Here is a 27,693-nt window from a genome sequence, read left to right on the forward strand (position 1 = left end):
CACTTAACCAATTCCCTTCGTTCTGGCAGCTTTTATGACATTTCTTTTACATAGTTCCAGTTGCGCACCTCTCTTCTTCGACATTGTGCATAGATAATCCAAAGAAACGCGTTCTATAAACAAAACTAAACGACAATGTATACGCAGCTGCTACAACAATGCATACAGTTAACAAGATCACAGATGTGCTGCCATCTGGCATGCATTCTATTCACTACATGACACAAGATCCTAGTGTGTTCGTTTGGTGCTGCCATCTGCCATTTCTTGCAATAATAACGTAAGTCCTGGACTCATGTTGTTACTGCAAAGAACACGAAAAATAGTATGCCTGGAAAATCATTAATATATGTAGGACAAGTGTGATTTTTGCATAGATGCTGCATCTAAGTATCCTGAAGACTTCTCTGCATCTATCTAATTTTTGCCAAAAAGTGGACATGTGTTGTTTTTACCATTACCGATTAATATAGAGTAACCATCAAATTTTTTCGTTAGTTTTCGAGACTGAGAATCCCCTGTATTGAAAACAAGGTTTTTTCAATTCTCCACATCTTTATCCCCCTTACTGCTATCAACGCCCCTGCCTTCTGTTTTTTTTTTCTTTTCAAATTTCCTGAAAAACAAAAGTGGATCATACCGTTGAGTGGTACTTAAGATAGGTAAATAAATTGGTGAAATCAATGTGAAGTGAAGTAGAAATTAGAAAATAAATGAAAACTTAGTTTAGTTTAGAAGAGTTACACACTGGCAAACAGTGGGCAGTGCAGAAGAGGCAATGACCGTGAAGTCAGCACGTTCAGGAGAAGCCATCGCCCTCCCCACATAAGCGGACGCTGTCGATTCAGCCGCCAGGGCATTGCCCGACCGGCTCACGTCTTTCTCAATTGTAACATGTGATCAAAGGCCCTCGCCTACATTCCAAGAGCCAATGACCGACGTTAAGAAGATTCTTCGAGAAGCTTTTCAACGTGACAGAAGAGGCAATGACCATGAAGTCGATCCCCTCCATTGAACTGAAGTAAATAAATACGCGAGACGCAGTGGGCCCGACAGAGTAGTTTTCAGTTCAGTTTCGGTGCTGAACACAGTCATGCAGGAAGAGACTACATCGTACACAGAAGCACCAAGTCCGCCGCTGTAATGGTATAGCAAGCAGCAGCCTCGCCGCCAGGAGACAGAAGTTAGAAGGTATTTGAAGACTGAATTTTACGTACCCAGGTGACTCGTGAGGACGGGAAGGAGACGGCCTCACATCAGCAGTCACCTGTGAGCTGGTGATGAAGATATGACAGCCGAAGACTGGCAAGCTGGAGTCTGTTATTCGAGTCCGGGACACTGGCCTTCCCCCGCCGCGCCGCTCCGCTGGCCGACGCACAAACTGACACAGCGGCCGCTTAGAAAAGAGAAACACTGGGACGCCACATCCAAGGTATCACCATCCGATTCACGACTTCATTCCCAATGATTAAACGGGCCGCCTCGCGATGCGCATCTCCAGCCAACTGGGCAAAACTGCGATACGAGATACACACCGCCAGGCATAATCAGACGCCGCCGCTGCCGCAGGTTGCAGTAAGTACTGGGATATGAAGAAGCTTGCACAGGATAGAGTAGTATGGAGGGCTGCATCAAACCAGTCTCAGGACTGAAGACCACAACAACAACAACATTAGTTTCAATATCGAACAGTTTTCATTACTGATGCTTGTATGGGAAAAGCTATTTAATGAAAAAGTTTGTACATTACCATAAATTTATCAGTCCTGTCATCTCTAGTATTTGAACTGCAAATGTAAGTCCATTTTGATTTTTCAAGAGAGAAATGTAATTACTTACCTGTTCAACTTTTCAGTCCCTGTGTAGGGAACTTTCTATGAGCGAGTGGTTTTACATGATTGCTGAAGCATAGAGCTATTGTGAAAGTAGCTCTTTAATTGTTTTCTTTTATAAAACACTGACCTACAGAATTTTCCCTGACAAAGACAACTCAAACTTAACCTACTCATTTACTACCCACAATATACAAGCCCAATACAATCTGATTGCTTTACATTGATAACATGGCTTCAAATAATTAACACAAAAGAATGGCCCTGAAATGCAAGAAATCCTAACAATAATGCAAATGCAAAAAAAAAATGAAATTAAAAAAATATGGAACTAACCCCAACTCTGTTAATTGCCTAAACTAATTTCTATCACGAATCCTGATAGTGGAAAGCCCATTCTTTTTGATAAGTCATTTACCTCACAGAAAATCTTCTTAGCACGAACTACAGCAGGTAGCAACAACAGCTGGCTAAATAAAAAGCTTCTAACTACTATAGGCTCTTAACTACTAGGAGGCATATGGTTAGCAAAAGAAAGATTTTGCTGAAGAGCAAACTTTTACCTGATGCATGTGGCATCCAGTTCCAAAAATTATACACTCCTGGAAATGCAAAAAAGAACACATTGACACCGGTGTGTCAGACCCACCATACTTGCTCCGGACACTGCGAGAGGGCTGTACAAGCAATGATCACATGCACGGCACAGCGGACGCACCAGGAACCGCGGTATTGGCCGTCGAATGGCGCTAGCTGCGCAGCATTTGTGCACCGCCGCCGTCAGTGTCAGCCAGTTTGCCGTGGCATACGGAGCTCCATCGCAGTCTTTAACACTGGTAGCATGCCGCGACAGTGTGGACGTGAACCGTATGTGCAGTTGACGGACTTTGAGCGAGGGCGTATAGTGGGCATGCGGGAGGCCGGGTGGACGTACCGCCGAATTGCTCAACACGTGGGGCGTGAGGTCTCCACAGTACATCGATGTTGTCGCCAGTGGTCAGCGGTAGGTGCACGTGCCCGTCGACCTGGGGCCGGACCGCAGCGCCGCAAGGATGCACGCCAAGACCGTAGGATCCTACGCAGTGCCGTAGGGGACCGCACCGCCACTTCCCAGCAAATTAGGGACACTGTTGCTCCTGGGGTATCGGCGAGGACCATTCGCAACCGTCTCCATGAAGCTGGGCTATGGTCCCGCACACCGTTAGGCCGTCTTCCGCTCACGCCCCAACATCGTGCAGCCCGCCTCCAGTGGTGTCGCGACAGGCGTGAATGGAGGGACGAATGGAGACGTGTCGTCTTCAGCGATGAGAGTCGCTTCTGCCTTGGTGCCAATGATGGTCGTATGCGTGTTTGGCGCCGTGCAGGTGAGCGCCACAATCAGGACTGCATACGACCGAGGCACACAGGGCCAACACCCGGCATCATGGTGTGGGGAGCGATCTCCTACACTGGCCGTACACCACTGGTGATCGTCGAGGGGACACTGAATAGTGCACGGTACATCCAAACCGTCATCGAACCCATCGTTCTACCATTCCTAGACCGGCAAGGGAACTTGCTGTTCCAACAGGACAATGCACGTCCGCATGTATCCCGTGCCACCCAACGTGCTCTAGAAGGTGTAAGTCAACTACCCTGGCCAGCAAGATCTCTGGATCTGTCCCCCATTGAGCATGATTGGGACTGGATGAAGCGTCGTCTCACGCGGTCTGCACGTCCAGCACGAACGCTGGTCCAACTGAGGCGCCAGGTGGAAATGGCATGGCAAGCCGTTCCACAGGACTACATCCAGCATCTCTACGATCGTCTCCATGGGAGAATAGCAGCCTGCATTGCTGCGAAAGGTGGATATACACTGTACTAGTGCCGACATTGTGCATGCTCTGTTGCCTGTGTCTATGTGCCTGTGGTTGTGTCAGTGTGATCGTGTGATGTATCTGACCCCAGGAATGTGTCAATAAAGTTTCCCCTTCCTGGGACAATGAATTCACGGTGTTCTTATTTCAATTTCCAGGAGTGTATATTTGTCAATAATTCCACTATCCAAACATTATCAACCATACATTCATCCTCATACATTTCCTTGCGTATTTTCTTTTAAACACATCATTTCATCTTCCATTACAATGCACTTCCTATCAACACAGAGTCTCCACTAAGAATATCATGTCCATACACTTCCCTATCCACTCGGTAACTGCTAGTCCATCCAACCGCAGAACCTCTTGTTGAGGGCACAGAGCACTGTCACTGATATTAACAAAGTCTATAGCGCTGCCAACATACAAACAGGTTACTTACAATTATATCAGCATACTCTGAAACGAACCTGGCAGGTATACAATACGGACCAGAAGCCTTGCCTTTCTTGATTGTTTTTAACTTGCTTTTCTACATGAAGGATATCTACTTCTAAATTACTTGTGTTGGCAATTGTTCTTGATTCGAATTCTGAAATATTTTTTCTGTCTTCTTTTGAAAAGGAATTTCCGAAAACTGTGTTTAGTAACTCTGCTTAAGTGGCTCAGAAACATCACCAATGTTATCATACAGTGGAAGTAATGGTCGTGTCTTGCCACTGGTGTAGTTTATATATCACCAGGATTTCTTTGGGTTTTCTGTCAGACTTCGAGACAGAATTTCATTGTGGAAACTATTAAATGCATCTCACATTGAAGTGAGCTTCTGCAAAACTTTGTCAATCTTGAGGAATTTGCATTCTCTCAAATTTGGCTTGCTTTTCTCACTGCTTCTGCAACAGTGTTCTGACTCATTCTGTGTACTAATGTATTTCGTATGTATCTCTCAATTTCTTTGAATTTAAACTACATCTTGTCTATGCTTACGTAGTCAGACTGGAAGGAGTGAAGACTCTCTCTTAGGAAGGTGTCAAATGAATTTTTATCTGATTTTTGAAATAGATGTATTTTGGGTTCATTTTTGGTGGATTTGGATGTAATAGTATTCTATCTAGCTACAACAACCTTGTAGTCAATAATCCCTTTATGGCTTGAATCTCCTTATTGGACCATGAGTATTTGTTGCTAAGAGATCAAGTATGCTTTCGCAACCATTTACACTTTGACTGGGCTCCTGAACTAGATGATCAAAACAATTTTCTGAGGATTTCGTACGACGTTTTATGCCCACCATCGTCTTCAAACATGTATTTTCGCCAACATATAAAGAGTAGATTGAAGTCACCACCAAAAAGTTTGTCTAAAATTATTTCTGGCTTTAGCCAGCTTTCTGTACCTATACAGATTTGAGATTCAGTGGTTTCTGTTAGTGCTCTTTTCTTACACAGCTACAATAGTTTACAGCTATGGTATTTATTCATTCTATGTCTACCTTCTTCCTTTTTTCGTCCTGCATCCTTTCATATTGAAGCCTTTACTGCAAGTTCCAAGTCCCTCTAACAAAAAACTGCCCAGTCCCCTCCATACAGCCCCACTGCTGATGTAACTGCTTCCTTCATGTAGTTAACTCCTGACCTGTTTAGCATTACCAGGGAACCCACCATCCTAAGGTGTAAATTGAGGAATGTGCAACCCCTGTAGCTGCTTCCTCTGTGTAGTGGACTTCCTGACCTATTTAGTAATACCTGGGAATCCATCACCCCAAGGTGTAAGTTGAGGAATCTGCAACTTACATGGCCGCAGAACCCTCTGAGTCTCTTATTCATACCCCCCTCAGCACTGTACCAAAGGACCACAGTCGGTTCTGTACATAATGTTGCAGATGGTTGGCTCTGCTTTCATCTCTCAAGGAAGACTGGCAGTCTTTCCTACTTCAGCTAACCACTTGAAACCAGACATAATCTCTTCCAATCCAAAGCTACACACATCGATAGCACCAACATGAGTCACCACCTGCAGTTATCTGCACACTGTGCTCTCCATGGCATCAAGAAGCACCCTTCCACATGTCTAATGACTACTCCTGGTATGTATACAGAATACAAATGGGAGTCCTTTCCCTCCTGTGAAGCTGTGTCCCTAAGGGACACCATTATGCACCTAACACTGAAGTTCCCAACTACCAGTAATCCTACTCTCTGTGAATGCTCAGACTTGTAGGCCGAGAGGATTCCTCTGAAAAAGGGTGAGCAACTTCATCTGGCTCAGGGACTTTGTTGAACACAGATAGTGCCCGAAAACTGTTCATCAGACGAACCTGGAAGGCCCTGCCATTAGCCATTGGAAAGTCTTTCGCTGCCAGCCACACCTTTGAACGAACTCCCACTCACCATGGATGATGGATCAGTGTGGGCAGTACCCAGAATGGCTATAGTAGTGGACTGATTGGGGGACACATGGGTCATGCTGGACATTCCTCACATAGGCTCATATGGCCTCCCAACAGTGACATCCATTAGCGACAGCCTCAAGTTGTGTGATTGAAACTAATGCCACCTGGTGCTGTGAGCGATGGGTCACTAGGTTGTCTTGCATCTGAACATTGCAGTACTGATGGTCTGATAAATACACAGACATGTATGAAATATAAGAGGTCAAGTTAAAAATCACTGATGAAATGTAAAGTACGTCACTTCTTTTGAGAAGCTGTGTCAGTTCACAGTACTCGTAAATATAATTTTCAAATGAATGATGCAGCCGCCTTTATCTGCAACAGGAACACAGGTCCTCACTCACCGACAGTCTAACCGACATTGATCTAATGTAACCAAAACAAATAAACAAAAAACTGTAAGACACGAGGGTCAATACAAGCGTCGATACATGCTGGCAAGCAAGGTGGTGGGGGGTTGCAGGGGGCGGGGAAGGGGGAGTACTTTACACTTTACATCAAACTGCTATTAAAACGATAGACTGTGCCTCGTAAACAGGCAAATACGCCAGAAATTATTTTAAACTAAATTAGTATCCACACATATAACTCAAAATAATTCGCTCCTGTTTGAAGTTCGTGAACATAATTTGCAAATGAACGGTGTACTCGCCTTTATCTGCAGCAGAAACGCCGGTCCTCTCTCACTGACAGTCTAGCCGACACTGACCTCATCTAACCCCAATAAATAAACAAAAACCCGTACGATTTTAGGGTCGATGCAAGCGGGGTTACTGTACACAACACTGCTATTAAAACGAAAGACTGTGCCTCGTAAGAACACAAATATGCCAGAAATTAAATTAAATTAGTATCCACACAGATAACTGAAAATAGGTCGCTCCTAAGCAAACGAACTGTGTACTCTTCTTTATCTACAGCAGGTGCTCTGTCACTGACTGTGTTGTGGACTGTCAAGGCAGCCAGTCCACAGTGACGGGTAGCCGATAGAAAGGCACGCGTACACACACGCCGACTGGCGTGATTTCTGGAACGGGATAATTAGTGAATGCGATAAAGAAAAGAACGTAGCTACTAGAACACTTAACTTTTATGCATCCTTTGGTATACAGCAATCTTGATGATACAAGTGAGACTCATTAAGATACACGCAATGTTACAAATGGCGCCTTGCTAGGTCGTAGCCATTAACTTAGCTGAAGGCTATTCTAACTGTCTCTCGGCAAATGAGAGGAAGGCTTCGTACGTCTAGTCGCTAGCAATGTCGTCCGTACAACTGGGGCGAGTGCTAGTCCGCCTTTCTAGACCTGCCATGTGGTGGCGCTAGGTCTGCAAGTACTGACAGTGGCGACACGCGGGTCCGACATGTACTAATGGACCGCGGCCGATTTAAGCTACCACCTAGCAAGTGTGGTGTCTGGCGGTGACACCACAGACTGTCTAGCCAATATTGTGAATGTCGTCACGTGGAAGATGGAGGGCCAGTTCCACATGTGGAAGGACGTCGGCAATCACTCTCATTAGCATTTTAGGACTTAATTTTGTTTGTATAGTTGGTTGCACAATACGACCCTTGGGAAACACAGTCAAAACAAGTGCAACGTCCTAATAACCACTGCTAGTTTTTGATATCCATCGAATCGGCGGCAGTGCTGTGTGTTCGTCATGTACATGGGTCACAAATGCGGGAATTCGTTAGTGGAGAGTAAATGGCATGTTGTATTGTTATTACGAATTACACACTTTATTACTTTGGTTACACATAGAATAATCACAGAGCACGTTACAGGAATGCATGCCACAACACACTACACAGGAAACAAAGATAAGAACAACAATTTCTATAAAGATTAACACTCGTTCACTATTTATATTATCGGATTGGTGGTCGACGTCGATCTCGGAGATCGATGCAATCAATTTCGAATATTAGCAGACGACAACACCGTCTTCCCACTAACTCGTAGTCAAATTTTTCTTCCAGAGGAACTTTGATGCCCCGTTCCATTCAATACCGTTCTATTCTGTTGATGGCCTGTGCAAATTCAGCAATTTGAAACACGTTGTGGAATTCCTTGACGCCCTTTCCGTGCCATTCCATCAAATTTGAACTGACCAGTGCTGAGAAGAAATCCAACAGTCTATCTCAATGAAAGGGCGTCACTATACTGATTTTCAACCAACAGCTCCTTTTCAGTCATTGTTTTTTCCTACGACTCCCTTATGGAAGACATCTCCGTCATCATCAATGATGTTCAGACCACGACTTTTTCCTGACGCGTTTACTATGGCTACATATTTTGTCTCTCACCTAGTGATGGCGACACCAGTCATGTTATTTTAACGTGCACGTTTTCTATTAAAACAGAAGGTTCTTCTACTGAATTTATATACTGCTCCTGTCACTGATGTAGACTGTAAAATTAGGATAATTGTTGGCCGTGAATACATCATATATGGTCGTTGTATATACGTTATTGCATTATGAAATCTCGTAAGATCGTTGGTCTTTATTGTACGTTCTGTCAAAAATTTTGTACGTAGATTGCAAATTTAATCAGAGGCTTTGGGTGCTGCGGCCATGGAGGTATACATCCTTGGCAGCAACCATACCTCCATGGCAGCAACTGCGTAAGTTGTAACATCTCTGAGAAAGTCTTTCGATAAACGTTTCGTAATAGGTTAAGTTGTTGGTGTTACCCATGCATGAGAATTATTGTAAAGTAAACTGATATGGGAGATCGAACGACGTATTCCGGTAGCATGTATTCCGATTTTTCGAATAAGGATTCCGACTTGAACGTTACAGGTAAGAAAACTCCGTAAAATATATGTTGCACAATAGGTAGCATTGACTAAATTTCTTCAGTTCAAAACTGAAAATATAAATTTTCCTTCCAATGACATTGTCACCAACGATTACAGAATTGTTTCGCTGATTTGTTCGCAATGTTGTGCAGAGCTATGTGTGATTACTGGGATTAGTAACTGAACAGTTTCCTAAATTTTTTAGATAACATAGGCTTAACGTCTGTGTTGTGAAATTGTAGAAATGTTCATGTGTTCTGAAGAGGTAGAACAATGATTTGATAACACTTTGTGTAATGCATTGAAACGCCGCGGTAATTTTTTGGCATCAGTTACTACAACAAAATAGTACATTTCGAAACTTATGTTTTATTGTAAATGATTTAGAGATGTTAGTCCTCGAATGCAGTTGTTGTAATGATGTATATTTATTTAGAAGAGTTCGTAATTTTACTTTGTTGCAGGCTCAACGAAAAACCTTGCTCCCCTCTCTCCTTACCTGAACTTCAACCCTGTGTACTTACCACAAAGCCAGCCGGAATTCATATTCCCTGAAGGTGCTTCGAGACAGAGAGGGCGATATGAGCTGGCGTTTTCACAGATAGGCGTTTCATGCATGGCTGGAGCAACAATAGGAGGCATTAACGGATTTTACAATGGGCTGAAAAGTACAACCCTTGCAGGACATACTGGGAAGTTGAGAAGAACACAGTAAGTAAATTTTTCTACACACACACACACACACACACACACACACACACACACACACATATATATTGGAGCTTGGTTCTGTAATGTAACCTTAAAAAAATACGGGTGAAGAAATGTTGTATTCATAGAAAGTTTTTCTAAAAACATTGATCTGTGCACATTGGTGGGTTATATTTGGCAAATTTTCCTCAAGATAAGGAATTTGTGCGTCTTTCACTGGGAATATTAAAAAGAATTGATGTGTTAAATTTAATTTTGAGAAAACCAATGTAATAGGCCTATACATGTGGTTACATTAAAGTTTCTGTGTAAGAAATTGCATTCAACATGTTTTATCGCAACACTGAGAAGGATCAAGAGGTCGGCTGTGTAACGATACATCCCCTTGTCATTTGTAAGTAAGTTTCTCATATCATTGCTGCATTTTGCCATTTTCTTTGTTTTGCACATTTGTTGCCTCCATACATATTTAATCCTTAACATCCCTGTTGCGGTCTCACAGACTGCTAGCATTTGTTGTTACTATGTTGCTAATGCATAGTGATGGGGTAGGAGATTAGTGTTTTTCAGTTGTTCTTTCCTGAAGCTGCATTGGTTTCCTTTATCAATAACTTGAATGTGGCTTGGACCTATACTATTACTACTATGTCAGTGCTATCAGTCTATGAGACAGCACCTGGGACTTTGTGTTATGGATTCAGTAAACAGGTCTACGGCCACTGTTCATTTTATGGACTCCGACTTCGAGGATACTGCCTTAAAATAGCGTGGGGACGGGTTAGGAAGTGATGTTGGATCAACAGTGTCAACGAAATTGAAAGTGAACATAATACAGTATACGAACAGTGCAATTGTGAAGATTAATTTATTTTGCTACTTGTGAATTCCTTGGGTGAAAGAAGTGATGAACACAGAAGTGTGGAGACTTAATCTTTTGCTCTGCTGAAATGCAGCAGGTCGAAACAAATGTCGCTGCTTCTCGAAGCCTGTGCTAATGATGACCAGTGGCATTATTTCTCTGCATGTTACACATAAGGCGGCTGAATACATTTGTTCTTCACAATTCCTGCAAGGACTGTACTCGGGTGAACTCCATTAATTTTTGAAGAAGCTTGTAAACTCATTGGTGATGCCACAGTTACAAAAACGAGTTGACAAGTATCACACAGCCCATGAATTTCATGCACCCTTCACTGTGTTTTGAATACAGCAGAACAAAGAGAAGTTGTTGTAGAATGATTGGAAGAATGCAAAACATGCTCCCAAAAAAGAAGAGAAAGACACATTTGCATTGTTGCAAGCCAATCTGACTTGAAATCTCTACAAAAATTTCTAGCAAGTGCAAAGAAAATCTCTGAAAGAAGGAAACTAAACACCTAAAAAGTACTAGTGTAATTTTCATTTTTTGGAATGTTTTGTAGCAGTTTGTTTGTATTATTACATGTGTAATAAACAATAAAAATATAGGCATAGTCTATATCAATTCAGGCAGGCTAGGGAGAATCTTATTTTCATAGTCTCAGATGTTATCGAATTTAGCATATATGCTAAAATGAAGGACTAAGTAAGGAATACGTATTTTTTGTTTTCTCCAAAAGAATTTCTGTTCAGAGATACAGCCCTTCAAAGATGACACTGTTTTGGAAAAAAAAAATTAATAGGCTGTATCTTTGGGACATTTCTAGATGTTTTATTGTGTTTTTTATTTGAAAGATAGTTGCTTTATGATTACAAAGAAATCCTCCATTTGGACGTATCTGTCAAAGTTCTGTTACTATAGTGTTCTCAGCATTTTTTATAATGTATGTAAATTTTTTCTCAAACTGCCAGCCTTTTTTTTTTTGTTTTTTTTTTCTTCTTCCCCCCCCCCCCCCCCCCCTGGAAAGGAGAGCTTCCACTTTAGGTTGAACAGGTTTTTTTAAACAATTGAAATTTTTGCCATACATAAAACCTGTTTTATTATCATATAATAAGTTCATAAAAATCAAAACATAGCCTTATTTGACATAATTTTAGTTTTCAAAGATTAGTAAGACTCATTTTTAAAATTCCAAAATTTATGTGAAAGGTCTAAAAACTTAAAAGGTTTCAATTTATAATTTATACAACTTGTGTGCACTGTTTTGTGCTCAATGATCTAAAAATGTGTTCCACTGCTTCAGTAGATTCCTTTGATACAGAGTGATGTCTTTCTGTTGAACCAGTAGGAAGTGAGCACTGATGGCGTTGTTGTTGTTCTTCACCTGGATACCTTTATCCAGTGCTGGTCCATGTGGTAGCATAAATGATGTCATAGTCGCAATTTGGGAGTTGTTGTGAATGGTTGTTTCCGCCATATTGGTGACGTCATTGGTCAAAGCAGAACGGATGGAATCGGACATTTCTGTTACCCCAAGTTCACTATAATTTTTCGTATCTCATAACTGGTGTCCATAGTCTCTGCAATCCACCAGTCACAGTCATACACACACACGCACAAACTTCCTCCTTCTCAGGATGTGAATCTGAATATTATCCTGCTGTTTCTGAGGCGTTGGCCGAATGAATGAAATTTCTTCTTTCTTGCTCTTTAAAGTGCATGCAATATGAGTTCGTCCATCACTTTGAGTCCAAAAATGTGTCTTCTGAATTCCATTCTCAGGAGTAGTTTGTTTTGACTATTCTTCTTCTTTTTTTTCCCTCGCGGAATTCTTCAATTTCCTCTTTGGACAAAAGAATCAGGGCTGTGGTTGTGTAAGATCTAAGACTCTCATAAAATCCTCAGCATTCTGAATCACAGCTATATTTGGTGTGGAAAAGTTATGTTTTGTAGCATGGTGCTCCAGCAGGCCTCCTACACCATCACAAGACCCCTTCCCGTGATGTAGTACTGTAGACCCAGTTAGTTGACACAAGCAACTTACTCAGTTCAAACAGCTGGTAACGATTTTTAAAATGATTAGGAGCACCATCAGAAATAATTATCTTCTTTGCCCCTGTTTGCAGCTGAAGAATTTTGCGCATTGCTGTCAAAAGTATGTGCTGATTCCTGTCCTGCGTTATCACTTATAACTGCAACACTTGTGTTCTTGTTTTGAAAATGTCACTCCTGTAAAAATTGAAACCTGGTCATTGCTCCAATTATACCCTTGTACTTCTTGTGGGAGAATTACAGACCAGTTCTCAGCAAAATCACAGTGAAGCACTAAACACAGTTCTTCAGCCTGTACACACCCTTTTACTTCTGCAATGTGTTGTTGCTATTTCTTCAGATACTGGTGTGTTACTGCTTTCACTGACCATTTACCAGGTTCATCAATGAAACTTTCAAAGGCAACAGTTTTCTTAATTAGTTTCTTTTCCTGCCATGTTGCATATGTAATTTCTGCAGAGTTATCTGCTACTTCTTCCAGGCCAAGTGTCCTTTCTTTCCAGGGCAGTCACCACATTCTTAAAACAAAGAAGTCTCTCACTTTATGTCACAGACTGTTAATGACTTCACAGGCCCAACCAAGGTGTCATATGTCACGTGCTCCAGTAAGTTCTTCAAAGTTACCACACAAAGTTCAAAATTCGCGCAGTACTCAGGTGAACAGACATCTCTAGGTGAGTGTGGAACTACCCACTTAGGTTGAAGTGCATAAAATTTTGATATTCGGATATGTGAAGTTGTATTTTTGCTCTTATAAACTGCAAAAGTTTCTTTAATACTGCAATTCATGTACCTTATCACTTTCACAGTGTTTTGACCTTCAACTGTTACGGTTATAGTGTCTTTTTTGTTGGCACTCTGGCGAGAACAGTCCCATTTATCTTCCAGATAAAATGACTGCGCTATTTGAACTTGAGCTGCTTATTATGGATGACCATAATAAGGATCTTGTCTTCCAAAGACTCCTTTTACGGACCTAACATTTATTGATTTGTCTACCATGTACTTTTATACTGATGGAATGTGGTTCAAATTTTTTCTTTGGAAATGTCTCCGAAATAATAGTTAAAACTTGCACCTTTTCACTGTAGGATGCACAATATTCAATAGCTTAATTGGCATTTGTGAAAAATTCCTGGCAAGAGGTGCTAGAGTGCTTTGGTTCATTTTCTTCTGAAGATTTAATTTGTACTTTGTGTGTGGGCAGTTTTGCTGTAGTGTATTCATCCATAGCTTCAGTAATTTCTTTGCGCTTTCTTGACACATAGAGCTTATGACTTGACTTCACTGAGCACCTGTTTCTTAACAGGACTAAGACCTACGTCTTGATGTAAAATTTGCACCATGGGATGCTTTATCTTGTTCATACTATCGTTGTTGTTCTGTCAAAACATTTAGAACGCAAAAAGTTGTCACTGGAAACGTCTTCACTTTGAAATAGTCTTCAAATGAGAATACTTATTCCCAACCTGAACAAAGTCTGTTTTTCTGTTTGTCTATATATCACTCTTTTATGGATATTCAAATAGTCAGCACTCTTAACCCTGCTGTGCTGTGGCCCCAGTCAGAAGACATTTTTAACAGTCCTTTTCGCAAAACATACTGCAACTGTGTCAACTGGCAAATTCCTCGCGAAAACACACAACTCATTGGATTGTCTCAGATTTCTTGGAAGCCTCTTCAGTAAACAAATTAGCACTGAACAAAAGTAACAACCATGACAAAGAAACTGACAAGAAACTACAACAAAGTCGTGCGGTAGCGTACTCGCTTCCCACGCCCGGGTTCCTGGGTTCGATTCCCGGCGGTGTCAGGGATTTTCTCTGCCTCGTGATGACTGGGTGTTGTGTGATGTCCTTAGGTTAATTAGGTTTAAGTAGTTCTAAGTTCTAGGGGACTGATGACCATAGATGTTAAGTCCCATAGTGCTCAGAGCCATTTGAACCATTTTTGTAAGAAATATCTGCAACAATGAAAGTGAAAAGAAATAATTCTGACAAAGACAATAGAAATAAACATTGTTACAAAGAAATTAGTAAGAAAAAACTTCAGTGAAGACATACATTACCCTTGAAAGTAAAAAATTATTTTTAAAATAAAACCTGTCAAACTTAAAAGTGGACGCTCTCCTTTACAGAGAATATAGTACTACAGGGTACTAATCAACAGGGGGAAAATCTAATTTTTCTCGATTGGCATTTTTGAAAATAAAATTTTTTTCTGTAAATTATAAAAAAAAAAAAAAAAAAAAATTACAGAAGATGACAGTAAACTAACTTTGACGGATATGTTCAAACGGAGGATACCATTGTAATCATAAAGTGGTTACTTTTCAAATTAAAAAAAAACTCTTAACAAAATATTTAGAACTGTTACAGAGATACAGCAGTTTAAAATTTTTTCTGAAATTCGCATCTTCAAAATGGTGTTTGCAGTGTCATCTTTGGAGGCTTTTTTTTTTTTTTAGAGAGGAAAAAATGTGTTCTTACTTCTGAATTTTAACATGTGCTAAATTCAATAACATCCGAGACTATGAAGGTAACCCCCTGCCTGAAGTGATACAGATTATGCCATAGCAAAGCAAAATTTGGAGTGCAGGGTATTCGAGAATCCATAGTGTTAACTTTGTTATGTAGTATTGTGTTCATTTTGTGTACTTTTCTGTTGAAATGTTTTTTAAATGTGCTTTTCATAATAATAAACTTTAAAGTTTATCTTATGGCTGTTTAAATACAGTGGTTCCTTGGGCATCACCTGGGACAGTGTGAGACCAAGAAATGAACAGGAATGCTAATGGTTAACTTTGTGTGTCACATAACCTCCAGTCCCTATTGATTCCCTTAGGCCCATCCCAGAACATCTACAAAGTCCATCTCTCTCTAATCACCCCCCCCTCCCAAACACACACACACACACACACACACACACACACACACACACACACAGCTTATGCATGCCTTCCAAAATCCATAAATCCTCAATTGTAGACAGTTACTGTGCTTCCACTGAATGTATTTTCCCTCTTACTGGCCAACACTTCCAATCAAGCCCATTCTGTCAAATCAAAGATGCTAACAACTTCCTTCACTGTCTTGCGATCACCCCCACTCTATTACCACCTGGGTCCCTACTCATTACTGTCTATGCCACTTCCCTATACAGCAACATCCTTAATACCCATGGCCTTGCTACTGCCGAACACTACCTCTCCCAGTGCCTTTCGGACTCCAAACCCACCACCTCATTCCTCACCCAACTTACCAACTATATCCTCACAGACACTACTTCTCCTTGTAGAGGAGGATATACAAGCAAGTCGATTGCACAGCGAAGGGCAATCCATATGGCTCTCACTGTTGCCAACTTGTTTATGGGCAGTCTTAAGGGAACTTGGCAACTCTCCTAAATCCCATGTCTGGTTCACATTCATTAATAATATCTTTATGATCTGGACTGAGGACCAAGACCTTATCCTCAATCCTCCACTACCTCAGCACTTCTCCCATCTGCTTCGCATGCTTCTCGTGCTTCTCCTCAACCCAACCTTTCTGGACTTTGACCTACACCTTTTTAATGGCTCCTCCATGCTTTGTATTAAAGTCACTAACTGCCAACAGTACCTGCATTTTGACAGCTGTCACCTTTTCCACACCAAGAAATTGCTCCCATGCAGCCTGGCCGCATGTGGACACCATATCTACAACCTAACCAGGTTAGGCTGATAATGAGAGAGATATTATTTATTTTTATAGATATTATTTATTTTTGTAGATATTTTATAGAAATGTAATTAAGTCTCTAGTTTTTGTTTTCCTCGTCTTTACCCCATATCTTCATTGAGTCAGCGTATTAACCTGGATTTGGCAATGTTAGTGGTGTAGGGTGGCTGGATGCCTTTCTCACCCAGAGGCATCCCCCATCCCCTACCATCAGGCCCAGATGGAAATTGGTATCCCATTTGTTTTATCAAATATTATTCTTGTCAAAGTGTGAGAACTTTCGCAAATTGTGCAACTGAGGTGGGATGTGAGTACCAGCCCGGTATTCACCTAGACAGATGTGCAGTATTCTCAAGATTTGCTTACTGCATATTACAAGTGCATGTTTTTATTACAGGCTCCTAAATTATGTTATGAAACAAGGAGCAGCAACTGCTAACACCCTTGGCGTCATAGCCGTTATGTACAGTGGCTTTGGCACAATATTGTCATGGATGAGAGGATGTGATGACGAACTCAATACAATCTCAGCTGCAACTGCAACAGGCTTGTTGTACAAGTCATCAGGTATGTGACTCATAAGCACAATATATTTAATTGCAGATTATTTTAAACTAGTTAGTGTGTATTCAATAAACATCACAGTGGTGTACCAAGAACACTTGTATCTCACTCCTGAATAATATTCGCTGTTTATATACATGGAACAGTTTCCATTTTTGCAAAATGTGGGTAGTCTCTCCCATCCACAGCAGTCTGATAGGAACTTGTTCAAGCTGCTGTTGAATGCTGCACTCGCTATTGCTGGCAGCCAATAATATGCAAACAAATCACTTGATTGGCCAGTGACAGTGCCCTTAGAGATACAGGTTCTGTAGATTCACATCAATATTGGAAATAATGAACATTCATATTTGCATTACTAGTTGTGGAAACTTGTGGAAAGGTCCTCATTTTACCCATGATGGAGACATCTGTGATGAATTTCTCTGGTAACTTCTGTTCAAAATTTTATGTGCTTGTGTCAGATAATAAAAACTACTGGATATCTTGGAGACATAATATAGTTGACCACTGATAGAAAAATAATGAAACAAATACAGTTGGAGGAAACTGGAATACTCGCAGCATCTCTTAAGTCTTGGTATACTTAGTAGTTTGAAATATGTTTCTAAGTTCTTGCTTAGTCACAACGGAGCCTTGTGTTCACTTGTGAGTAGGGACTGGAAAATTTCTATTTTTGCAATAAATGCAAAATAGATGCAAATTTTTCCTCAAAACGCAAAACTGCGAAATTACTTGATGTTGTTCCATAGCAAATTTTTATCCATACAAGTTGTTTATCAGAGTGAGTTTGAAATAGCTTTATTTTCCCTATACAGTATCGAAAATGTTAGCAGTTACTGGTATTGTACATCATCTGGTGAACCCCAATTTGGAAAGATAATGTGCACAAGAACCTATTTGCAAAATAGTCTATGAATGCAATGATTTATCGATGCGCTCAATGATCTGGTGCCATGCCAATTGTGGATGGTTGAATGGTCTGTTTAAGATACATGTCAAGTAATGGAGCATAGTACTGAGTCATGGGACCTAGCTTTTTATGAGAAAAAAATATGTGCATTTGTTTGTTAGCTAAAGCTCAAAAGATAATATAATGCAGACAGTTAAAGCTCAAAAGATAATATAATGCAGACAGTTTGAATGTGGCAAATTACGGGGCGGACATTTTGAACTGTAGTTGCATCGAATACTGCTGGAGGTTGGGCCTCAACTACATCATTAACAATATTCTGTTAACTAGGGCTGTGTTTGAAAACGACTCACACAGTTTGGGACATCTCAAGTTTTGTTCGATCTGTTGATCGGCCTGCGATCTAGTGTGCGGTGTTGGTACTAGACGACCTGTCATAGCCTTTTTAATGCACTATGCACTTTATTAATAGAAATAACTGTGAAACACGGACTGAAATATATGCTAGGGGGCAGTTCGTGTGTAACAATGGCGACTAATGAATTAACAAATGGTTGCTATTGAGATTCTATCCAATTCTCGAGCTTTCACTTGCCCCGCGATCTAGTGGCGCCTGATGTTACTATCTCCAAGGCTGGTCTTGTTACAATGGATTCTCTTAATGAAAATTACATTCACATTATTACAATATATTTTTTGTCCTAAATTTAATTCTTCAGTAATTTTCATGATTATTTCATCTGAATGTTGCCATTTTGTTTTCAAACTGATTAAAATCTGTTGGACTGATGTGTAAACAGGGATTGAATTGCTCATTTGCAGCTCTCTCTCTCTCTCTCTCTCTCTCTCTCTCTCTCTCTCTCTTATAAACAAATAAAATGTTACACTGGGTTGAGTAAAGTAATATTTTTTGGAGAACAACATTTTTCTTTTTGGTCTGTCACCAGTACTTAAAAATCAGCATAAATGTTTTGATGTCCATATATACGTGTGCTATATGAGAAATCGTATTGTAAATTTGTCCGGAAACAATAGGATATTGTGTAGTTGTAGGATTTAATGCCATTTCCACCCCTGTTTTATGAAATTGTTATTGCTGTGCGATTCAACTGTTGTGCGATTGTTTGAACAAGTCCAATAGTGTATCGAACAAAGCAGCTTATTGAGTAACCTCAACCCCGTTTCAGTGTAATCGCTTCAGGCAAATGCCGGCGTGGTCCCTTTGAAAGGGCACAGCCAATTTCCTTCCCTAATCAGAGTTTGTGCTCTGTCTCAAATGACCTCATTGTCAATGAACGCAAGTATCATTTGTCCAGCCCTGCTGCTAACTTCTGTGTAAGCAGTTGCACGGTAGCCATCCCTGAATACTTCGTGTGGTGTGTAACTCATTGTTTTCTTATATTTAAAAAGAAAGATGATGAGACTTACCCAACAAAAGCGCTGGCAGGTCGATAGACACACAAATAAACACAAACATACACACAAAACTCTAGCTTTCGCAACCAACGGTTGCCTCGTCAGGAAAGAGGGAAGGAGAAGGAAAGACAAAAGGATTGGGTTTTAAGGGAGAGGGTAAGGAGTCATTCCAATCCCGGGAGCGGAAAGACTTACCTTAGGGGGAAAAAAGGACAGGTTTACACTCGCACACGCACACATATCCATCCACACATACACAGACACAAGCAGACATTTGTAAAGGCAAAGAGTTTGGGCAGAGATGTCAGTCGGGACGTCCTTACCTCCTTACCCTCTCCCTTAAAACCCAATCCTTTTGTCTTTCCTTCTCCTTCCCTCTTTCCTGACGAGGCAACCGTTGGTTGCGAAAGCTAGAGTTTTGTGTGTATGTTTGTGTTTATTTGTGTGTCTATCGACCTGCCAGCGCTTTTGTTGGGTAAGTCTCATCATCTTTCTTTTTAAATATATTTTTCCCACGTGGAATGTTTCCCTCTATTATATTCATTGTTTTCTTATATATCTAAAAACAAAGATGACGTAACTTACCAAACAAAAGCGTTGGTATGTTGATAGAGACACAAACGCACAAAATTCAAGCTTTCGCAACCCACAGTTGCTTCATCAGGAAAGAGGGAAGGAGAGAGAAAGACAAAAGGATGTGGGTTTTAAGGGATAGGGTAAGGAGTCATTCCAATCCCGGGAGCGGAAAGACTTACCTTAGGGGGAGAAAGGGACAGGTGTACACACACACACACACACACACACACTCACTCACTCTCTCTCTCTCTCTCTCTCTCTCTCTCTCTCTCTCTCTCTCTCTCGACACACACACACACACACACACACACACACACACACACACACGGCCTTTACACATGTCTGCTTGTGTCTGTATATGTGCGGGTGCATAGGTGTGCGTGCGTGCGTGCGTGCGTGCGTGCACGTGTATACCTGTCCCTTTTCCCCCCTAAGGTAAGTCTTTCTGCTCCCGGGATTGGAATGACTCCTTACCCTCTCCCTTAAAACTGACATCCTTTCGTCTTTCCCTCTCCTTCCCTCTTTCCTGATGAAGCAACCGTGGGTTGCGAAAGCTTGAATTTTATGTGTTTGTTTGTGTGTCTATCTACATGCCAACACTTTAGTTTGGCAAGTTACATCACCTTTGTTTTTAGATATATTTTTCTCACGTGGAATGTTTCCCTCTATTATATTCATTGTTTTCTTATTTTGAAATAAGTGAAGCGACTAGTCCTGGTCTATCGCGGATTTGGGTTACGATCCTTACAACACCAGAAGAGATTGGTGATCCCTGTGACAAAGTGTCGGTTCTGCTGTAAGCTGCTGTCCAGCTAAATGAAGGTGGCATTTGTTTACCTGCCCTGTGGCAGTCAAAATTCTAGTCTGTTTATGCTCGTGATCATCCACGACTGTAGCCAATAGCGCCCATCCTCTGCATGATAGTGATAGGAAAACAAAATCTGTAACCTTTTCGACTTAGCCAAAATTCGTCTCCTAATGTTAAAATTGAATAGCTGTACCTACAGTTCTACTTCTATGCAAAGTGCCTTGTCAGTTCTATCTGTAACATTGTTAAGCGCAGGTCGTAAGACTATGAATGCCCATGAAAGGTCGAAGTTAGTGCTCTGTAGATTTTTTAATCTTCAAATTGGGCAGAAAAAGATTAATAATGACCAGAAACACTTTATATCAGAGACACATTCACTTAAATAGTAAGAAAATGCTGCTGCTTTTCAACAGAACAATCATTTCTTTAAATCTTCATTACAGCCAAATGAAGAAATGAAAGGCCATTTCGGAACAAAAAGGTTTTAAGTTTTTGCAAAAGCAAACATTCCGGTCAGAAAGCTTCCAGTCAGCACTTTTTTACACAGTCAATTTCAAATAACTAATAATTTAATTTTCTTCACTAATGTAGTGTGAGAGACTTGCAAATTTATGCATCTAGTCATTTACAAACAATGAAAATAATTGCAAATTTTGCCATAAATAATGTTATATTTACCTGTCCGTATTTATGAGCAATGAGGTATCCAAAAAGTGGTTGCAGGTAAAGTTAATCGTCACGCAAATTTAGTGTCCGTGACAACAGATTCCAAACATAACAGAATTATCTCTGGGTTTTTTAGTACTCTCCAGACTTGGACAAGGTATACAAGTAAAATGCAAATTTAATTGAATACTGTGGAACTTCTTGTATCTGGACTAGGTAGGATCATAGTTCATCTGTATTATTGAAAGTAAAGCTAATCTGGAAATTCAGAAAAAAAAATTCAGATGCATGGTTTAAATGACATAGAGACACGCATTAAATTTATTTTCACATAAATTTTGATAAGATATTGGAAAAAAAAGTTTTGCTGTTCTTTTGTTGTTCGTTAATCCAAAAACTGGTTTGATGCAGCTCTCCATGCTGTTGATTCCTATGCAAACCTCTTCATCTCGAAGTATCTACAGCAGTGTTCATCTATTTGAACCTGCCTACTGTACTCTTCTCTTGGCCTCACTCAGCAAATTTTACTCCCGACACTTCCCTCCAGTACTAAATTGACAATTACTTGATATCTCTGAATGTATTCTATTGACCAGTCCTTTCATTTAGTCCAATTTGCTGCAGGTTTATTTTCTCCCCAATTCTGTTCAATCCTGTCCTCATTAGTTAATGCAATCTACCAATATAATCTTCAGTGTTGTCCTGTAGCTGGCTTTCACGTGTTTGTTCTCCAACTGTCCAAAAGCTGGCAAGTTTCCAATCTTTCCTGTGAGCCTGTCGACAACTCAATGCTGTGACGTCCCCTCTCTCCTTTTGTTGTCACTGTTGATTTTGAGCTGCTACAGCTACAGCTTGGTCGGTGGAATGGAGATGCAACGTGCAGTGATGATTGTCCCCATTGGGTAACTTGGAACAACACCTGAAAATCTCTGAAAAAATTGTTCCTCGCATAATGTATGAAAGTCCATTTGTGAGATCGCACAGTCTTCTCAGCGATGCGAACTGCTGATTTTTAATTGTCTGTTATGGTTTTGTTATGATTTGCTATGCCTGGTTAGTTAGTTATTGCAGTATTGAGTGAATCATTCATCACCGGCATCGTTTCACACCACTGAAGCGAGGAAAAATTCATTTGCAGTTCAGTATCAGTCGTTGTTGCATTGCTAGGCATAATTGTTCACTACGGCACGACGCAAATCGAGACATAATCTATAATGCTATCTTGCTTTTGCGCGTCATGATATTATTTCGGTAAAACACTCCTATCGATGCTCAATGTTCATCAAGTCACTCTTTCAGTTAGAATGTTCACAGTTAATTAATTTTGATTATCAACTATCACACAGTTCAATTAACGATGGAGCCAACACTTGAGATTTCCATTACTGATGAACAATTTTATTGCTCCTTCTTAGCAGTTAGTTTATAACCATCACACCACACGCACACTGATGGATCGGATCAATTAAGATTCTTTTCAATTCGGTGTTAATGACAATTACGACAACTTTTACAATTGGCATATTTGTATTATCTTCGTGTGATTGAATTAATGTTTCCTACTCCAGGCTAATCAGGTATTACTGTCTTCGATACAATGTTGTAACTGTTCACTTTGATAAAGGTTGAGTCTAACAATATCTCCAATCATTAAAGTTCATTAACTCATCGTACACTATCAGAATATCACTTAAAGTTCTCAAGTCAGAATAACTGAGAACAAAGTCCTCGCATCTATGTCACACGATATTATCTTTTTTTTAATAGAAACAATCTCGTAGTGTTCAGTTTGTAGTACTGTAACACACAGTGCTTTCTCTCAACTTGAAAGCAAGCAAGCTAGCAAGCGACTAACATTTCCATGATCGAGCATTGTAGATGCATTGAATTTCCTTTTCGCCACGTTTGCAACTCTTTCTCTGACCGACATATTACTTTGGACTCAACTTTCATCGTATTGATTGGCAGTTATTACTGAGATGTTTGATAGCTGATTAAAAACAACCTTTCTTTCTTTCTACCTATATATATATCATGACATACTCAGTAATTATTGAAATTGGTGTTCATCAAAACTTTAAGGTGTTATATTATTGTCAAAGTTGTAGTACCTGTCAGGATAACACTGTTCCCTACTTTAAATTATCATGACATTCTTATTTGGATTTTCGGTTTTTTTGGGGTGTTACAATGCCTCTACTATTCAGTGAGTGGTCTCCTCTATTCCTAGTTATTTACAGTTAAAATATGTGTTAATAATGTTAAACTTCAGAGATGCATTAGATGAAATGGAACCTTATAGCATTTATCTCGGGTGAGTCCCACTCTCACTCTCCACTGTTAGTTATGCAAACAGCAGATGATGTGGTACCAAGAAAGTAAATATCAAATGGAACAAGACAACTGTTACAGAGAAGTGAGAATTTGGTGACGTGTTAATACAAGGGTTGTTTTTTAAGTAAGGGCCATTTTTATTTTTAAAAAAAGATACAAATACTTTTGTAAAAAAACTTATTTTCTGATTCTACACACTTTTACCTATTTTTCTACAAAGTTGCCTTGTTTATTTAAGCACTTGCCATACCGTACAACTAAGTTTTTAATTCCCTCTTCAAAGAATTCGGCCGCCTGCTCCGACAGCCAAGAGTTCACGGCCGCTTTCACTTCATCGTCGTCATTGAAGTGCTGCCCGTCAAGATGGTGTTTCAGGTACCGGAAAAGGTAAAAATTGTTAGGAGCAAGGTATGGGCTGTATGGTGCATGGTCCAAAACTTCCCAGCCAAAAGAATCAATCAAATCCCGAGTCTTTTGAGAGGTGTGAGGCCTAGCGTTATCGTGGAGGAGCAAAACTCCTTTTGTCAGCATACTGCGCCTTTTGTTTTGAATTGCTCTGCGGAGCTTCTTTAGAGTTGCACAGTAGGCATCTGAGTTGATTGTCGTTCCTCGTGGCATAAAGTCCACTAGCAAAACACCGTGCCGGTCCCAGAACACAGTTGCCATAATCTTGCGCTTTGACAGCGTCTGTTTGGCTTTGACCTTGACGGGTGAGGTTGTGTGTCGCCATTCCATCGATTGTCACTTGCTTTCTGGAGTGATATGGGATACCCATGTTTCATCTCCTGTGACAATTTGACTCAACATGTCATCCCCTTCTTCCTCGTAGCGAATCAAAAAGTCCAATGAAGTGGCAAATCTCTTCCCTTTGTGGTCCTCTGTGAGGAGTCTGGGTACCCACCGAGAACACAGTTTCTTAAAGTTTAGGTTTTCAGACACAATTTTGTACAAAACCAATCTTGAAACTTGTGGAAATTCCAAAGAAAGAGTGGAAATTGTGAATCTTCTGTCCTCGTGAATCTTTGTTTTTACTGCAGCCACCAAATTATCAGTGATCAGAGGGCCGGCCTGAGCGTTCTTCATCATGGAAGTTTTGATGGCCATTTTTAAACTCTCTAACCCATTGACGCACTTTACCTTCACTCATTGCGTTCAAGCCATAAACTTCTGTTAACTGACAATGAATTTCTGCAGCTGATAGGCTTCTCGCGGTCAAAAAACGTATCACTGACCGTATCTCTCACGCGGCGGGCGATTCAATAATCGTAAACATTATAAAGTAGCACAGCGAGGCGTACACGTCAGCTACAGAGCTGCAACTTGCATCAATGTGAACAGGAAGGATGCCGGCAAGTGGCGCGGTGGCTTGTTGCGGCGTCCGCGTGAACTACGGGACTATACACGCGAACGGCCCTTACTTAAAAAACACCACCCGTAGGTGCGTGATCAAATCTGCTGATTTAAACAAGACAATTCTGAACTGTCTTTAAGAGGACCCACTAAAACTGGACAAGAATAACAACTGAAAATGGAAACGACTTTCATCTATATCTACATCATATTCCTCGAGCCACATAATGCTGTGCAACAGAGGGTGCTTGTGGTACCACTAACTGATCCGTTTTTCTTTGTTACACTGACGAATGGTGCATGGGAAGAATGACTGCCAGTATGTCTCTATTTTAGCTCCAGTATCGTGAATTTTATCTTTGTGGTCATTTCGTGAAGTGTGTGTTGGAGGAAGTAACATGTCAGACTCCTCTCGAAAGTGCTCACTCGAAATTTCAGCAATATTGTTCATCCACAATAAGTTGAAGATCGGCACAGTGGCTGTCGGGAACAGCTGTGCCTCAGCATTATGGCTGCCAAGGGGTGAGGAGCAGTTAGTGAAGGCAGCATCAGCTGCTTGTAGTAGTGCTGGCACCACTAACATTGTTTTGTGCTTAACCTGAAATCAGAGGCGGCACTTGCGGAAATATTATCCGCGAAAGAAACACCTCCGTCGGGTCAGCAATTGCTTGTTCTTGTTGACATATTCATGCTTGAGTGTTTTACCTAGAACTTACGTATTATTTATGTATCAAAAGTAATGAAAAATAAAGTAGATGAATGTACAGCTAATGATACTGTGAATCAAAAGTCAAAAATTGATTTTTGTAATCTGTTTGTACATTGCATTTATCAATCGCAGCACAGCAGTAATGTTTACAAAATGTACTTAACTGTCAGTATTATGATCACTACAGATCACTGCCATTTGTGTTTGATTCAAGATCGTAATAACCACTTGAGGGTGTGGTACTGGTGATAGCTTCATCAATGGGCATTTCCACTATCCCAGCTTGTTTCCAATACTCTTTCTGCAGCTGATGCACTTTGTGCAGTGACTGAAACAAAAGCAGCATTAACAAGTTCCGACAATGTTTCCTTCGACGTGTCACCAGTGACATTGCTCTCCCTGAAATTGTTTTATTGTGTACCAAGCCAATTCTATCGGATTTAGATCGCCATTGCAGGGTGCTAAATGGACTACTTTGTGGCCACTGTTGTCAGCGATTTTGTGAGAGACATACACTTTCACAGCTGGTTTGTTTGTTTTTATTTTAGATGACTGTTCCGCCTTTCTCATTTAGTTGTTGCAGTTTATTTGCCTGTTTTGCAACCACTGTAATCCTGAAATCATATTTATTAGGCATAGCATCTTCCTGCTGTGGTATTCTGCATTGTCCACAGAGCCACAGAATTGGATGGATTATTAGGAACACCCCCCCTCCCCTTCCCATTGATAACCGCTACTTTTGTGCACTTCAGTAAGTTTGCAAGGTAGTGCAAACAGTTGATTGTCTGAAATATCCTGTAGTAAATACTGCTTGGAAAAATTGAAGAGTAATTAAAATGCAGTGCCTTGGTGAATAGTGCACCATGTTTTCATTTCGTGCTATTGAATATTTGATTATACATTAGATATGATGCTCGAAATGAGCTTGTGACACACCTGAAGAATTTAGTCTAAGTGGAGTCCTCTGATTTTAGCTAAAGGAATAGTGTCTCGTGGTAACATTTTGTACACTCTTTTTCTGCTTCTTTTATTTTTGTATTTCATCAGTATTTTTGTTCACTAATGGTTTTTAAGAATAACTGCGATTCAGCAACAAGTACTTGTAGCAAGTTTATTTCAGAAACTTGGCCAATTGACTTACAGAAGTTACTCGCCAATGGAGAAAAGCTTTTTGTTATACCCCATTGTTAGGGGAAGCTTGACTTTGCAGCACTCACAGACAAAAAAGAACATCTTTCAAGTAATGCCCCCCCACCACCACCACCACTTCTGGTAGCATTAGTGAAATTGTGAAGTTATTGTGGTCAAACAGTAAACCTCTCCGTGATACACAATGCCTCTCTTCTAATGTCTGCCACTGGAGTTCATTGATCATATTTGTAGTTCTGTTGTAGTGACTAAACAAAGCAGAGACAAAATGCACAGCTCTTTGTTGGATCCTCCCCCCTTCCCTTCCTTGCCCATCATTCTTACATGGCAGGGATCCCTATTTGTTAAACAATACTCAACAATCAGTCAGACAAGTTTCTTCATCAGTGAGTTAAATCTCCATAAGATTCTTCCTTCTAAATCAGATGACATCTATTTTTCCTGCTGTTTTATGTGCTCACTCCACTTGAGGTCGCTTTGGATAGTTACTGGTAGATATTTTGTGGTAGGGCTGTTGAGTAAACATTGAATTTTGTAAGGTATGATGGCAAATAGCACAGTAATTAAAAACAAAGAAAATTGTATAAGCATTCCAAATCTCCTAAAAGTTTTTGTATAATTAGAGAGATGAATCGTAAATGTATTGTGTTGGTGCATAAGTTTCTAGCATTTTTCCATAAGTTTATTAAACACAACAGAACATAGGATATAATGCAGGGAGAGTTCCCACCTGTGAAATTCAGTAAAGCCAGTGTTGGTGGGAAGAATCCAGATGGCACAGACTGTGAAGCAGTCTGAAATGAAGGACATTGTGTTGGGTGATGTGCTCAGCAATGGGGTGGTCCAGTAGTTTCTTGGCCACAGTTTGTCAGTAGCCATACATGCTGACAGTCAGCTTGTTGGTTGTCATGCCCAT

General features: G+C 40.5%; 1 protein-coding gene across 1 annotated transcript in view; it reads left to right on the forward strand.

The window, feature by feature from the left end:
- The first annotated feature begins 8,774 nt into the window (after nt 1-8,774).
- Nucleotides 8,775-27,693, forward strand: part of LOC126095039 (mitochondrial import inner membrane translocase subunit Tim23) — a 57,726-nt gene continuing 38,807 nt past the window's right edge. The window contains exons 1-3 of the mRNA XM_049909713.1: nt 8,775-8,952; nt 9,416-9,662; nt 16,690-16,859. Of these exons, the coding sequence (XP_049765670.1) occupies nt 8,877-8,952; nt 9,416-9,662; nt 16,690-16,859 (493 nt within the window). The 5' untranslated portion in view covers nt 8,775-8,876. The remainder of the gene's footprint in view (nt 8,953-9,415; nt 9,663-16,689; nt 16,860-27,693) is intronic.

This window comes from Schistocerca cancellata, chromosome 1 (genome assembly GCF_023864275.1).
Source record: "Schistocerca cancellata isolate TAMUIC-IGC-003103 chromosome 1, iqSchCanc2.1, whole genome shotgun sequence".
NCBI lineage: Eukaryota > Metazoa > Arthropoda > Insecta > Orthoptera > Acrididae > Schistocerca > Schistocerca cancellata.